Source organism: Micropterus salmoides, unplaced genomic scaffold (genome assembly GCF_014851395.1).
Source record: "Micropterus salmoides isolate LMB-PRFRI ecotype aquatic unplaced genomic scaffold, ASM1485139v1 Ms_hic_scaffold_2, whole genome shotgun sequence".
NCBI classification, from domain to species: domain Eukaryota; kingdom Metazoa; phylum Chordata; class Actinopteri; order Centrarchiformes; family Centrarchidae; genus Micropterus; species Micropterus salmoides.
In genome coordinates, this window is record NW_024041150.1 from 36,475,135 (window position 1) to 36,492,415 (window position 17,281).

The following is a 17,281-nucleotide window of genomic DNA, read 5'->3' on the forward strand; positions in this document are numbered from 1 at the left end:
AGAAAACAAAAATAAGAGAGACAATTTTTCTTTAAATTAAATCCTTTGAGCAAAAGTAGGAAAAATAAGGACTAATTAAAGTGTCCTTATTATGCTAAAGTCTAAAGTTAATAATATTCTGTAGGGATTCAAGAATGTTTGACAAAGTTCATTAAGAGTGTTTCATTTAATCTTGTCAAGTTCATATTCATTTAACGTTGAGAGTGTTACAAAACTTAGTGTAGTCATTATTCAGTGTTTAGTCATAATTATATTCATTTACTTTGCGTTTATTGAGGAGTTGTAGATAGTAAAATGTTGGTTTCCCTTTGAAGGGATCTGGACATGGTTCTGGTAAGGGAATTGAATCGATAGAAGGTTTCTTTTTTATAGAAAAAGTGATTTATGTGTACATAATTTTTTGCATTACATATTACTGTTGAAGGTTTACATCTAGAGGATAGAATGAAGGTAAACAGGATTCGACGCTAGCAGCGTCGAAGGGGAGGATTTGTTGTAATTAATTACGGCCTATGTGCAGAAAAACAATTGTAAACAGTCACAAGTTTAAAGGAATGATTAGTTTGATAAAATGTTGTAGACACAGCTCAATTACTTAATTGTCACTGTCAAAAACATATTTTCATTTGGTTGTTGTTGCCAACGAAATCACGAGCTGTAAGGGGACGTAGCTGTGAAAAGTACTTATTGGAGCACTTTTGAGTAAACAAAGATGGGAAATGGGGGTGATTTGACATTTTAAACACATAAAACAAGATAAGGATCCATTGGATTCAAAATTCTCTTTGCCAAAGAACTTTCGGGAACACTCTGCACATGAGAGAGAGACGAACTAAAGAGGAGAGTGGGGAGCATTGTTATCACTAATCTTTTATTATCTAAATAAATGTAAATATCTAATATGTATGCAAATTGTAACAGAAGGCAGAAGTTGGCCTCAGTGGAGCCTTCCTGGGAGAAAGAAATCCCTTGGGTAAGATTAATGTAATTACATTATCACAAGGTGGCTATATTGAATGTATGTGTACTTAAAGAATATCCATGTAAAGAGAACCAACAAATGACATTGTTTTGCCTAAATTCTATGTTTTACCTTTGAATTCTTGTGAAAACCATGTTGCCAACCAAAAGTTTAGAATGGTCGTGTTTCTGGGAATTGAGAAATTCCTTCCTGGAAACCTACTCAAGGGGGATATCAGATTAATGACTTGTTTTGTTGATCTTTAATCACACAGGAACCTAGCATAGGGGAGATGACGCAGTTAGAAATCCGCCATGTTGCGTACGTGGATGTAATTTTGGGGGGTTATATTTGAGTTAACAAGGAGTGGCCGTTAGACTTGATTCCAGAGAGGGGGAAGGACGAGTCTCCGGCAAAACTGGGGTCAGTAAACCTCTCTCTAAGAATTAGGATTTAATCATTGAATCATTTAATATCAGGATAATGTAAAGTTAATGTCCAGTGGTTTTAGAAGGCTACTCTTGAGGGTTTTGAGTAATCTTTAGGATATTGGTAGGAGATTCCTTTGAGCATAACCCCACACTAGCATAAACTGTGTTTACATTAGTAACATTAGTGATATGGTTGAATTATGTTATGTTGCTACTTGCTGGAGTACTTTCCGTTAAGTGTCCTGATGTGACTGATATTATGAGATGACAATTCAGTTCGGTGATGCTTCCGTTATTCGTATTCGTAACGTTAATGAGAATATCACTTGATTAACAGACTGTCACTTACCCTTTCTGTGATCATGAGGCATTTTCTTCAACTCCAGATGATACATTTTTGGATCATTAAACCACTGTGCAATCGATTTTTGTTTTTAAGGTTAAGTGACCCCTACCAGCTGACAAATGAGAATGTTAGAAAAACTTCAATAAAACATTTTCACAAAAGTGCTTTCAACATTAAAACTCCGAAGTTCACGCTAAAAATGCATGCGCAGGTGAGCTTTCCCACACACAGCATCCACCTGAGGCTCGAAGGTCAGCTTGTCATCAATAGTAATGCACAGATATTTATTTTGCTTATTTTTTTAACAGCGTGAGCACTGAGCGCCACAGGAGAGATGGTGGTAGGATTTTCCTGAAGTCTACTATATCTCTTTAGTTTGAGAGGCATTTCTGTCCAAAAAGGACAACATACACCACTCTAAAAAAAGAGCGAAAAAAGAGCGATACCGCGGCTTCGCCAGTATCCGATCTGAGAAACACCTCAGACGGACAGATTCCTATTCAGGACTGGTGCCATCATCGTCACTACCAAGAGCAACCTCAGTAAGAGGCTTAACTAAAAATGTCTGGGCAGAGAAATAGACATATTTGTATTGTTCTGTGCCGAGCGTTTGTGTTAATTGTGGATTTTATGGACCGCTGCTCTGCTGGTAGATGTTGCCGTTGCCACTTTGATTCATTCCAGTTTCACAATTTGAACTGCCATTTTGGGCCTATAGTGTTGTGCAACCTCACACAGGTGGTCACACACCCACATCTCTCTCCTACCTCTCTTTGTACACACACACACACACACACACACACACATTCAATTCTGGAAAAAAAATCTTTTTCACAATATTTAAATTTTCTGTGATGCATCTGTACAGACAGCACTAACAGAGACTGAAGCAGAGGAGGGAAACAGAAAAAGATCACTGTAAAATAACTGCTGGAAAGAGCTGAAGACTGATGAGAGAGTGGACGACCATCAGAGGATTCGAGTATAGTTTAATAAAGAAAGAAAAGCAGAAAGATGAACAGGTAGAAAGACAGAAAAAAATACAAACAAACCAGGCAAAATCAAAACCTCTGACCTCCAGTGTGCTGCTGACTCTGTGCAGATAGAGCGCCTCCTGCTGGATGAAGTTGTTGTAGCTGACCGGACCGGAGCTCCTTGAGGAAGGAGGATGAGCGGAGCCTCTGCCAACAAGTCGCTGTTGCCCCACACAGCATCAAACAGACTCAGACCGGGAACGATGCCTCAGATACAGAGGGGAAGAAACCAATCTTATTGTTATCCAACTGGTTCACTGGTTGTAGCTGCCTTTTGGCCATTTCATTAACTACCAACAAAAGTAGGTTCTGCATTATAGAGAGGACCTGTGTTAAAATCTGGTTTAAAGACATGAAATGTCATTCATGAATTTTATTGGTGGTCGTGTTATTGGTTTAGTGTAATATTACAGCAAGTCGTGTTATTGGTGGTCGTGTTTAATATTACAGCATTAAATACTACTCACAAATATTAAGGGAACACCTAAATCACATCTGATTTTGATGAACGAAATTGTTCAAAATCTTTACTGTATATTCATTGAGAACAAAAGGACGTAACAACAGTCAGTGGAAATCAAAATCACCCACCAACTGAGGGCTGGATTCAAAATCACACCAAAAATCATAGTAAAAAAATGTAAATCACAGGCTGATCCAACTTGCGTGACTCTGCTCACAGCAACTCATTATGTGATCAATGTGATCTGGATCAGGGCATCAGTGAGCTCCTCCATGCTCTTGAGACTGTGCTGGGAGACAGTAAACCTTCTTGCAACGGCAAGTATAGATGTGCCATCCTGGAGGAGCTGGACTACCTGGGCAACCTGGATGGGCTGCAGGTACTGCCACACACTACCAGTAGAGACAAGGAATGAAGCAAAACACATAACAATCAGTCTGGAGGGATAAGGAGAGAGCAACTGTCTTGCTGATACCTCTTGAATGCAGCTGTTGTCACTTTCACTTGCACCAAAACAGGTTACACACCACCAAAACTGGTCACAATCGCTTCTGCTTCATAACTGGACAGATTGATGTCCCTGAAGTTTAATTAACAAGAAGAAGATATGCTGTGGTGATTAAGTTTTGCCTTACTTTTTCAGCAGTGTACTAAGAAGTGTTTCCAACGTTCAGTCTATTGTGCAGCTAGTGACTGGTAAAAGTGGGAAAGATCTTTAAAATGGTAGCAAGTGGAGTTTAAGATGTGATTGTTTTGTCAATCTTGTATTTCCAAAGTCAGACATGGCCCAACAGTAATTTCTTTGCCATACGTACTGGGATGCTACAACAACCAGTAAACTGTTACCTGGTGTCCTGTTGTTGGGGAGGACTTTAGAAGAGGACCTGGAGATAAACAGAGGAGATATTCAAGGTGGGCAAGGCAAAAATGAGTCATGAGCTGTTTCAAGGTTCAGACACGTGGTTGATTATCACACATCAGGACTTTGCATTTTATTTTCATACATTTGCAGTTTGAAGCTTTCACAGGAAGCTGATCTAGAGTGAGCTGGTGCCACTGCTCCAGATCTGTTTACCCTTTTTATATTCAATTATTGGACAGACTGTGATGTTTCCACATCTAATAAGACATGTTGCAGATGGAAAAACTTATCAGACTCACAGTGGGAATGGACTCACAGAGTATGACTCCAAGGTAAAACAGCAGTAACAGCAAGCCTACAATAAAGCAGTAGCTTTATTGTAGGCTTGTACAGATGGACCAGGTGAAGGTACCAAAAATACAAGGCAAGAATGAGGGTCGTAAACAAGGTCACAACTCACTGGCTCACTAGGGAATAACACAGAATAAAGGCTGGAACGCTGTCACAGGGAACAAGAAGATCTGGCAAAGACCTCAGGGGAGAGTGGGTTTATATATGCTAGGGGAGGGGAGACAGTGAGACTCAGGTGCAGCACATTAGGCCGGGGACAGGTAATCACACATGGAGGGAAGGCAGACGAAGACCTGAAACAAGACACAAGACAAGACAAGACACATAACTCAACTCAGAGGGCTTGTCATGACCAAGGGGGTAAGCCACAGTTGGAATAGTGAAGCTGACCAAAGCCTGCATGGACGGTTCCATGTAGCCCCTTATTGCTGTCAAAACCCTGTGACATCCTGTCGCACATGCGAGATGTAAGTGTATTGTTTAGATCATAAACTCTCAGTGAATCTAAAAATTACGTTTTTCTGCCAGTGCTTTACGTCATTAAACTACAGTTATGCTGCGCGATCATGCGCAGTAGACGCTGGTGCCAAAAGGAAGTAGCCCTGTAGTAGAATTGTACTGTTTTATTACTATGTTCAAATGTTAGTTTAATCATAGCCATATGTCAGTCACCACTGTGAAGAAGACAAACAAGCACAAACACACACTAATACTCAGTTGGTACACATGTGTACATTTTTGTTAAATTTTATTATTATGTTCACTACTACGACTGGCAGAAACTAAGATACTGCAATAGTTACACCATTTAATAGCAGACACATGTAACTAGTTTGTTTCACATGTTGAACACACTGGCTTAAAAGAGCAGAGATACATAAATGTTACAACCATCCCCGGTTTCTATGTACTGTATTTTTTATTCACATGTAAATAGTTAATATTGCATATAGCCTATTCTCTACTATATATGCTTGAACTGAACTTAATTAATTCTGATTTAAAAAGACATAAAAACTGCACTTAATATTCACATACACTCTTTTTGTATCCTTAAGCTGATGATACACAGAGCAACTTTTAGAGCAACATTGCTGCCAATGGTAATGAGTAAAGACTACTACCGTAATCTCCTTCCTGCCACCCGCCCTGCCCCACCGCTATCCGTTCAAAACATCGTTGGACTTGCCAGTAGCAAGACTGCCCAGCAAAAAGTTGCCCCCGTGTATCATCAGCTTTATTCAACAGACAATAACAATGATTAATATGTTCCGGTTGTAATTAAATCGTCTCCCAAAGCAACATCAGAGAAGCCCTTTATTGTACAACGAACATTTAAAACACTGTTTCCAAAGTGATTTTACGTTACTCTTTAAGTAAGCTTAATGTAACTTTGTACTGCGGAAGTATCCACAAAATTCAAGTACGGAGCTGATGGCTCATTTACAGGACGCGAGCACTTGTGGTCACTTTCCCCCCAAGGAAGTCACTTTGTATTGAAAAGTGGTGAGGACATAAGGGCTCAGATTAGAGGCGTGATGACACACGAGAACAAGGCGAGAAGATCTTTAACACTACCTTGAAGAAATATGAAATTCTAAAATATATAAGTGGAGGGAGGGGTCTGGGAAAATTGGAGCATTAACACTTAATTTCCTGCATTCTAGAGACATTTTCTGCTCCAATTTACAGTGGAAAAGTTTTTATTTATATAAAGGGAAACAGAAACTTCAGCTAGCAGGTGACAATTCCAGAAAATATGCAATACAAAGCACTAATAAGCAGCTTGTTTTTTTGTTTAGCTTACTATTTTGGGGCAGTTCACATGTACTTCTTTCATATTTTAACTGCTTTGCATGTTTTTATATTGGGCAAATAAACCTTTCTCAAAAACATTTTTATTTGTTAACTTTTCTTAGTGCAAGCTATTTTTCAGAATATTTTTAACAAATGCTTTCAAAAAGTGTCGGGGACGAAATCAGCCTTTTCAAAAAGTGGTGGGGACATGTCCCCAGCATCCCCACTGTAAATTACATCTATGCTTTCCCCCCACACTTTAACTGTTACGAGCAGTGAGGGAAACCGAAATACAGCAGACAGGCTGCGAGCTGCTTTAACGCTTGTTGTTCGGTTCCTCCAGTCTGGACCAAGAGGAAAACAGTAGCCTACATGGTTCATACTGTCTTTTTTACAAACGAACCAAGATGAGCCAGCTTTGATTGTTGTTATTTTTAATTCAATTCAAATTTAGATATGAAGCTCCAATTTATAAGAGAAGTTATCTCATTGTCCTCTTTAGAGAGAGCAGGTCTAGACCCAACATTTCCCACCATGAGCACCAAGAAATAACAGATCAATGTTTGGGAGATCCTGGAAGGAGGCGGCTACAGCTGGTGTACATCCTGTTAGTGTGTGTGTGTGTGTGCAGCGGGGGGTCCTAATCCCATAGAAATACATCCACTAGAAAAGATTGTCGCCTCTCTGTCTGCAGTGTAACATGTAAAACTGGTGTCACAAGCAGGAGAATGAGAATGATAGACTATAACAGATTAGTATGCATCCCCTGAGGCTGAAATGCCAGCCCGTTCCCATTCCCAATCCCTATCAAATAGCTACGCTTGTCACGTCCTTCGATGTCTGGTACCAATGCACACGGCACCCTTTCGCGTCATACTTTAGCACACTGGGGGAAGCCCTTTAGCATCATTGTTCAACGCTAAAAAACTATATATAACCAGAAAAGTCCAAGTAAGTAGGTGGTTTAGATGGGTGGATTGGTGGGTTAGAAACTGGACTAGGAGACCAGTGTTTGTTTCCCGTGTGAAACAAAAATTCAGCATTAATTCCTTTTAGTGACTTTTAGTGATTTTTGTCCATGTAGTGGTTCAGAAGTGATGTACATATGTTGGGTTTTGTTTGTGACCATTTAAATATACAAGCAAAGAAGAAGACATTAAATAAAAACATGACTAAAGAGACTACAGACATGCTAGCATTTTCACCAGATGATGGCGCTAGATGAAAAAGCAGAGGATCCTCCTGAGGGGAACATGAACCACATTTCATGGTAATGCATCCAAAGGTAGAGATATTTTAGTCTGGACCGACATCACTGTGATTTACCATACTGCTTAAATAGTTTGTTAAACCTGTTAAGGAAAGGAAAAAATGGGATAATTATATTATCTTGACATATCCAATATTTTGTTCCAATGAAAGCGACTTAAATTTTTCATTACATTGAGATAACGAGATTCGATTAAAGTGTGGATTATTTTCTTGATCAATCGATTTAGCGTTTAGTAATAGTGAAAATGCCCAAAATCTCAAGTTAAATTGCTTGTTTTGTCTATAGTCCAAAACATTCACAATCACACAGAACAAAGAAAAGCGGCCCATCCTTACAAGTGAGAAATTGGATCAATCGGTTAATTGATTAATCTAACAATCAGTTCTGCTCTGTCCACAAAAAGTCCACTGAGATAGAGATGCAAAATGTTACTGTGTGAAAAACTGTCTGAAAATAATTAATTAATCATGGCATATTTTGACTTCCATATACACAGAAACACATAATAGCATATTATTATATATATATTTCCCCTTAAATATATAAAAAATGTTTGTAGGTATCCGACCTGCCGCTCTACATATTCTAGTTCTACATCTTTCCCCCTCCCTCCATATCCTGGACCCTGAGATTCCTCTAAACCTCATGCTCATCCTCACAAACTTTAAACTCACTCTCACTGCTCTCTGTTGAACGACACAACAACTAAACTGGAAGAGTTTCTTTACAAACTGAAGAAGGGGAAGAACATTAGGTTGTTGAGTTCCTGAAGGTCACTGCTCCACAAGGTAGGGATGCTCATGGATAAAATTCATCCAGTCCTTTGACTCTCATTCATTCATTCATTCATTTGAATGAATAATATTCACTAAATGTGTTGTATCTTTTTAACAAAAATGTCATGCATAAAACTGCATTTAACATCAGCTATTGTCTTTATCTACTAACGGCGAATAAAAGATCAAAGATTATTCTGATTATTTTATCTGGATCTTTCAGTTAGGGTTGCCTCTTTTACTGAGTATTTATCAGTATTTTTGGGGACAGTTAGCTACTGGTTAAATTGGGTGTTAAACCAGTATTCAATCTTGTCTTCTTATTGCTATTTACTTTTGTCTTAAATTTGTATTTGATTTAAACAAATTTACAAAATTATGAGTAAATATTATTATTATTATTATTATTACTATGTTCATATTTTCATGATGCACTAAAAATGTGCACAGGTGGGCTGAAATTTGCATTGATGGCCAGAATTAAAGGACGTCTGATGATGTCCTATATTTTTCTAATTGTTAACAAATTGAAAAAATGACAACAATGACTTCATCTGCTAACAGGTATTCTGTCTGTGTTCAAAGCCTAATATATCTTAAAGCCATCCATTATGTATTTAGACTAATTTCTCCTACTAATAGAAAGTTTGGGGAATTGTCTCCACTGTCTGTCTTTGCTTGTGCGTGTAGAGATGCAGCCTACCCTCAACTGCTTCGGGGTGGGCTTGGTCTTATTCTCATTGGCTCCGTCCACGATGACGTTCTCCCGCGGTGCCAGCCACGCCTCCTGTCAGGAGATGATTCCCGGCCACATCCGTGCTCAACCCCAGAACCTGCAGCACAACCACGTCACCCTGCGCGCATCCGCATCTTCTTACCTGCCTGGACAGTTAGTATCAGGTAGTACGGACACCCTTTTCCAGAAAAAACGCCTAAAATAGCATACCCAAAATGAATCAGGAATAACTCCTCAACCATTTGGCCTAGATGCATAATTCTGGTCTCCTTTGAATGAGATGCAAAAATGGTTAAAATAAGATCATGAGAATGAGCGTATGAAATGTAAAATAGGAGAAAACTGACCAAAGTCGACGAAGAGTCCATCTTCAGGCAAAGGAAAAGGCTCCAGCTTGTCACAACACAAACGTTGTTATATTCAGCTGAAACCCCAAATTTGCATATACACACACGCACAGACAAGTTTTTTCCCTTTGTCATTCTTCCTGGCTGCCTCTGTGGTTTTCCAGGTTTGTCAAAGCATAGTAATTTATATAATTATCTTGGTCTCAAAGCTATAACATCTAAGCTATCTGGCTGAGCCATGGGCAGACAAGCTGATACATATCTCCTGTTCAGCTGTTCTCAAACTATGTGAACACACAAATGACAGCTTCCACATTAAACATACAATATAACACACAAACAATATAGCTGTGATTCCTGGATACACACCCTTCATCTCCATCTGAGCTTTTATAGATCAAAACACTTTAGTCATTCCTCTCAAGTCTATGCCAAACATTTTCTATATCATACTCAAATAGATTATTCAAACACAGAAACACAGAAGCACTATATGGACAAAAGTTCTGGGACACCTCTTTCCCAATACTTTTGGGAGGTGCTCTCTTTTGATGGTCTGGTCTTTGATGGACCCATCCTGACCTCAATCCCATCCAACATCTTTGGGATGAACTAGAAAGGAGAGTGCAAGTCAGGCCTTCTCATCCAACATCAGTGTCTGACCTCATAAATGCTCTTCTTAATAAACGGGCAAAAATTCCCACAGACAAACTCCAAAATCTTGTAGAAAGCCTTCTCAGAAGAGCGGAAGCTGTTATAGCTGCAAAGGGGGGACCAACTGAATAATGATGCCTATGGATTTAGAACAGGATGTCATAAAAGTATGTGTAGGTGTCCACCTACTTTTGTGTATGTTCTTCATAAAAATGGCACATTTATTTTTGCAGTGCATAGTGATTTTTGTTTTTTAAACATCAAAAGCCAGGACAGTGGGGAAATGTTTGTACCTATCTGTCAGTCTCTCAAGCACGACATCTGCAAACGTCAACAATTCTTCAAAGAAGTTTTCTTTTTCTTGGCGTCATGCTAAGACACAACTTTTAGTCTGATGGCAAAACATTCCTGCATGTCGTTTGTTCAAAAAGGTTCATAAGTCATAATTGTCCTCCTGAGCAAATACTGGCCCTTATAGTTATAATTTCCTTAATATAATGTACATCTCTAAATCCAAATTCACCTTTTTACACACTGCTTTGCAAAATTGTTCCACCAACTTGATCTTAAAACTACTACAGTAATTTTAACTGTTAATTAATTGCAAAGGTGGAAAGTAACGAATTACAATTACTCATGTTACTGTAATTGAGTAGCTATTTTGTGTACTTGTACTTTTTAAAGTAGTTTTTTTAAATCTGTAATTTTACGTTTACTTAAGTATGATGTGTTTAAAGTATTATACTTCACTGTTCGCTAGATTTTCAATCACATCTGTCACTGACCTCGCAACCACTTTGCTTTCAAGTGCAAGAGAACAACAGCTTTTTCATGCACTGTAAGCTGTGAAAAAAGTTATTGGCTTCAACCCGCGACCGTGGAAAAAACAAAACAACAACCCTCAAAGATCGCTTCCTCCTCATATCACTCTGCCAGCCTTGACTGGTACTAACTTTAATTAACAGGCAAGGTGGACCATGTAATGTAGTTCCTATTAAAGCTTAGAAACTGATTACAACATACAGATATAGTTAACATTACTTAAATCATGCAACGTATTTCAGTAAATGGAGTAATCTATAAAATAAATCTTAACAAAAATAAATCTCATCTTACAATAGTGTCAAAACTGGTTTATTAAAGAGGTGGTATTAGCCTCATTTTCAGGTTCAAAATCTTATTTAGGGGATGTACCAGATCAGGTTTACTTGGTTTCATTTTCAAAAAACACCATACTTTTGTCATACTGCACATTGCTGCAGCTCCTCTTTTCACCCTGTGTTAAACGCTTCGTTTTAGCTATGGAGTGATGCATCTTGTCTCTAAATGATCTTTGTTGGGAGTTGCACATGCGCAGTTCCTAGTTAAGGATGACTAGCAGAAGCAGAATAGGGCGGGTCAGTGAGAAGCCGGTAAACACGGCTTCGGTTCAGCTGTACATGTTCCCATTACCTGCTTAGCAACATGGACTGGAGCAAGAGTTTCAGAGGGGTGAATTATTTATCTGTAAAAAATGTATCTTTCATCCATAAAGTTTCAACTGAGCTCTGTCTCTACATCCCTTTCATCCCTGTGATGTCACAGGACTACAGATGTTTAGAGCAGTGTTTTCTGTGGGAGATGGGAACTCCCTTTGGGCTGGACTTCAAACCTATGCAAACCTATTACATGTTCATCTTGCAAAAGTTAAACATATGGCAATTATTTTTGAAAGTCTGGCCCCCACAGTGTCTTCTTAGAAAAATTCATGCCCTTGAACAAAATGTAGTTGAGGACACCTGATGTAGGCCTAGAGGTCAGTAGTAGCCTACTTCCATAGTTTGGTAAGATGTTTGCTCTAAATAGCCTAAAAGACATCAGTGCATGACAATGTTGGTTGGCATTAGCAAATTGCTGGTAACTAGTTAATTATTATACTAACACTTTTGATGTCCCATTAAAATTACCTCCTGTTTGAATGTAAATAGGGATATGACTTCATATACAGTCCAGTGTTTTCAGTTCTGCCAAAGTTTCTTAATGAAGCGAAAACATTCTCAAACTTCTCATTATAACAAAAACTGTCTCTAATGTTGTTTTTTGCCATTGTTTTGTTAAAGTTTCTGTCAAACAAACTAAATTGAAAGCCCAATATGGCTTTGTACCCTTATCAAATCACAAAAGACTGCAATTTAATTAAATAAGTATAACAGGTATAAATAGGTTATTTTAAATGAGCTACTTTTACTTTTTATACCATTAATTGTACTTGTACTTAAGTAAAAGGTCTTTAAAATAATAATACTGTTACTTAAGTACAATATTGTTCTACTCTTTCCACCTCTGATTAATTGTTTAAAGAAGTAGAAGAAGAAGAAAAAATAGGACCACAATGGAAATAAGCCATCTGGCTTTCTTGTGTTTTTATCCTTTTGATGGTATCTGTAGCTGGGGCATGTCATGTTGGAGGCACTTTTTATATTTACAATCAATAAAGAAGCTCAATCAATCAATCAACGAAGGACTAACAACTTACTTCTACCACTTACTTCAACTTCAACTTAACAATTAATCTACAAATAACTTAGAACTTAACCTTCCTCTACCTACTGGGATAGTAAGTCACATGTACTTAAATATCTGTCAATGAACTCACCAATATATATATAAATAGCAACTAACTGATTGATTTTCACCTCCAGGGACTATTTATAACTGTTGACTGTTCATTAACTCACTATATGTTACTGAGGTACTTTTTATAAAATAAAATAACCTGCCTGGACAGATATTTAGTGGTACAAGAACAACTAGTTTAATGTCTGTTTCTTTGTTTATGTGCTTGTGTTCTCAGTAACTGTTCGAAGCTCTCGGGACTTCATGGGTTTCCTGCTCCAGGCTCGCAGTGTGGAGGGTGCTGGGGGCAGGGCTGGGGTTGGGTTCAAGGCCAGAAAGGGAGTTGGAGCTGGGGTCAGGTCTACGAGAGTGGGCCCGGTGCTGGTGGGTGGCTCCTGGACCGTAACTCCCCCTGGCACACACACTCTGCGCTGCCTCTCGGAGGGCGACACCCTCACACACACTGACAAACAGCCGAAGAGAAACCTCTCGTTTGTGTGGAGGGCTCCTGATGTACCCATGGGAGACATCAGGTTCTAGTGAGTATGAGCCTACCATCTGTACAAGTTCAAGGTTGTAAATGATCACTATCATAACTAGCAGTCGAATATTTACTAAAGACAAATACTGGTGAATTCATTTGTTGCCAAACATTTTTGGGAATTTTTGATCAATTGCATACCCATTATTCAGCAATGAAGAAACCTCTTTGTCTGTCATTCCAGCATCACAGTGGTGCAGTCTTACTTTGTGTACTGGGCAGGTATTTCGTCCGCAGTGGTGCGTGATGGGAGTCATAGTCATTGGAGTGGGAGTAACATCACAGGGGTGGATGAGAGAAATTCAATTTCTGCACCACAGGAAGATGAAGTTGCTGCTCTGCAAGGTATGCAACTTGTGTAATGCTGAATGAACATACAGTATATCCAATAAAAAGACAGGTTTGTACACGTGTATTTACCTCCAGTTTCAGGAAGAAGTTGTTTGTAGTGCGAATTTCAGAGAATGATATATAAGTCATCTGATGCAACTCCAGGCCAGGGCAAAACACAAACTAGGCATTGTGCAATGACTATCTTTCTGTTTCTCTATCCACACCTCATCCTAAATAATACCTTGCTCTTCTTACCTTGTTGGCTCACAGCTCTCAGAACCGTTACATCATCAAACAAACAAACAAACAAGACAGCCAGCCCTGCGACAACCCTCAGACCACCTGCACCAACAATCAATGGAACCGACAGATACACCAAGTCACCATTAACAGAAGTCACTCGTCCAGCCATGGAGATTAATAGCTCTGTGACTTTGGCAACTCTTGGACTCTCTTGGATTGAAAGCAACAGCTCAGTGACTTTAGGATCTCTTCGAAATGCTACTAAAGGTGGTGAGAATGACACCTATGCGACTTCAGGATTCCTCTCAAGTGTGACTGGATTCCTCTCAAGTGTGACTGAAGAGGCAGGTGCTGTTCATACCGAGGACCCGAAGAGCTCTCTTTTCTCTTCCAGCCACCTTCGTTTCACAGACTCTTTCTCCTCAGCCGAGGCTAAAGGGATGGACTCTACTACCAGTCTTCTGCCCAACATCACAGTGCAAAACACAACCAGTATTCTTTCTCTGCTACACTCCCTTGCTTCCCTACCCCCTCTGAAGGATGTTGGGATGGAAAGAAAAGATGCAAAGAGAAACTTCCATGATCCAAAGCTGCCCACTATTCCCGAAACAAAAGACACAGCATTAAATCCCCAAACCTCCACCATGGTTATACCTTTAACAAGTCATAGCTTCCACAATTTAAATTTCCCAAGGCCGATATCCCAGAATCCAAAAGGACCAATCCAGGACCAAACTAGTCCAGTAAAGTTTAAGACCCAGAGCAGTCCATCACATCCCTGGAGGAATAGCCTAACCACGTCTAAAATTAGTCTAATCAAGGATGAAATGGATAGCCAGACCCTGATCCAGCCTCAGAATCCTCATCTCAAGGCATTAGTCCACTCCCAAACTGGTACAAGTCAGTCCTTTCCCGAGTCCCACACAACTTCATCCCACACTCAGGCCCACCTTCAGTCCCAAGCAAAGATCAAAACCATGAGCCCCATCTTTGTTGCCATTCCTCCATCTTTTTCCACACCTCATTCTTCATCCTTTTCTTCCACCCATACGTTGCCTGCCTCTTCCCCTGTACACTCTAGTTCTACCACTCATCGCACCGAAAGTTCAACGCTGGTATCCATACAAACTGCTTCAACCCATGCGTCTATCTCATCTTCTCCCTCTTCCTTGAAGAACCAATCCACAACAGCTCCAGCCCTTTCTGCCCTCCCCTCTCCTTCCCCGATCTCCATTCCTCCTTATTTTCCCTCTGTCCAACCCTCCACATTTTACCCTATGCCCTCGTATGTAACTTCTTCTACCAAACCCTCCTTAAACTCTTCCCACAATCCTTCCTCAGTCCCATTATCTACTTCTTCCTCATCTCTTCTTTATCTCCCCCCAATCTATCACAAGTTCAACCTTTTCCTCACCTTCTTCTTCCACCATCTCCCCAGCCCTCGCCTCCTCCACCATTGCCTCATCAGCTTATTCCATTTCTTCTGCTCCTTCTTTCCATTCGTCATCTCATTTTTTATCACCAGTCCCTACTTCTACCTCAGCATCTTCACTGGGTTCCTCATCTTTCTCCAACTCGTCTGCTATTTCTTCTTTGGTGTCCTCCCAGTCTACCACCCCTCACCCAGAACCCTCTCCAGCTCCCCGTCGCTCTCTCTTCAACCCGCTCACATCCACCGCCTCACCTGTGCCTTCCCAACAACTCACCCTAGGTCAGAGGTTGCAAATCCAGAGCCACATTGCATCATATGATCCTGAGCCCAACCTCAACCCACCAACACCAAGATCAATGGTTCACCCAAACCCCAAACCCAATCCAAACCATGACCCAGACCCTCAAACTAAATACAGGCCATGAGTTGAAACCACACCCTCCCAACACGGATACTAAACCCAAAACCAAACATCCCTCTGGAAAGCCAGACAGGGAAGGGAAGTATCCAGACATAACTCCCAGACACAGTGCCTGGGAGCTGGGCATGCTCCTGGGCTGTTCAGCTACCTTGGGCATGGTGCTGGTGATCGGCATAAGGTACATGTACCGTCAGGCCTGTGCCAAACGGACAGAGGTGACACTGAACGACAGGGAGAGAGAGTATGGGAGGGGAGAGCGAGGGCTGATCCATGTCCAGGAGTGTGGAGATTTGGTCAGAGTCCGGAAAATCAGAGAGAACAGTTTTGTGCTCCTTGCAGAGTATGACATACTGGCACCGCCTGGTGACTGAAATACAGGCCACATACATGGATAAGTTTTAGGTACCAAAATGTTTCTTGACAGTGACCTTAATTATTGGAAGCTAGTTAGCCTAGCTTTCCTTTTTCCAGTAGCTTTTTCAAGTCAAGCTAGCTTAGAGCAGTCTAAACATAAAGGTTCTAAATAAATAAAACAAGACTGATTTTATATATTCAGGCATGTGATTGGCATAGGGCAAAAAATGCAGGAAAATATACTGAAACCACCCGACGATTAAACTGGTGGCGGCTCTAATATGGAAGGTAAAGCAGAACCCATGACAATAAGTTATTTAATGGATGTGTTGCAGTGGGAATCAAAGACAAGGGTCTAATCCACTGCGTCATCGCAACCTCTCTATAATAATTATTATTTTGTATTCATTTTTACCAAACTTCAACAGCTAAATGTGAAACATGAAACATGAAATAATTGAGTCTATAACTAAATGATGTAACTACTAACTTTCAAATTAGTTCAGTTGAACTTAATAGATGATTTTTAATGAATAAGAGACAGCAGCAAAGGTTGTTGCCTGTTTAAGACCTGGTGGCCTGACTGTTAAAGAAATACTTATATTCTTCAGGAAACTCAAACAGCTGATCAGTCTCTATCTGTTGGAAACTGTAGAAAAAAGTTTGACATTTAAACTCTGCCAGCGGGCGGGCGTGTGCGTGAGACGAGAACGACCGCGACAGTTTAACGCGCCAGTTACACGGTAGCCGTTGCCATGGTTACCTGGCGGAGCGCTTGTTTGCCTGTCTGTTGATGAGGAGCGCAGAGCGACCCGTGTGAAAAGGCCTTATATAGCCTAAACCCTGTCACAACCGTTCACAAGAGATTAATTAATAACGTGCCAAAACCTTTAATAAGGACGACTTAAAAAGCAACCATTCACACAGCAAAGTGTATAGGCTACATGAGTGATCAATAGACAACAATGTCAAAGTAAACATTAGACACAGCCTCTAACAAGCAATAATCAAAACATTCCCAATTTATCTGTTCCTTATTGTCAACTCAGTGTTGGGCAAGTTACTCAGAAATAATATTACCTACTAGTTACTTACCATAGGCTATAGACCTACTCCTTAAAAAAGTAATATTAGCTACTCTACTTAGGCCCACTGCTGGGTGATAGCCTATCATAACGCCACTCTCTCCCGACGAGTGCAGGCATCACTGGCAGCAGCGGCCGGAGTTTCTCTCCTTTAGCTGATGCTTCAATTAGCCTTAGTATAAATGTAACATTAGAACTGTTCGCGGTTGAAAACTTTTTGCTGGTCGCACAAAGGTTACAACGGAC

The 17,281-nt window shown here is 40.1% G+C and overlaps 1 protein-coding gene across 1 annotated transcript; it reads left to right on the plus strand.

Moving 5' to 3' along the window:
* Nucleotides 1-9,007: 9,007 nt before the first annotated feature.
* Nucleotides 9,008-16,238, plus strand: LOC119911943 (reelin domain-containing protein 1-like). Its single transcript, XM_038730915.1, has 6 exons — nt 9,008-9,187; nt 12,825-13,165; nt 13,352-13,525; nt 14,075-14,858; nt 15,352-15,454; nt 15,528-16,238. Exons 1-6 carry the CDS (start codon nt 9,050-9,052, stop codon nt 15,965-15,967), a joined length of 1,980 nt encoding a protein of 659 aa, XP_038586843.1. The 5' UTR covers nt 9,008-9,049; the 3' UTR covers nt 15,968-16,238.
* The last annotated feature ends 1,043 nt before the right edge of the window (nt 16,239-17,281 follow it).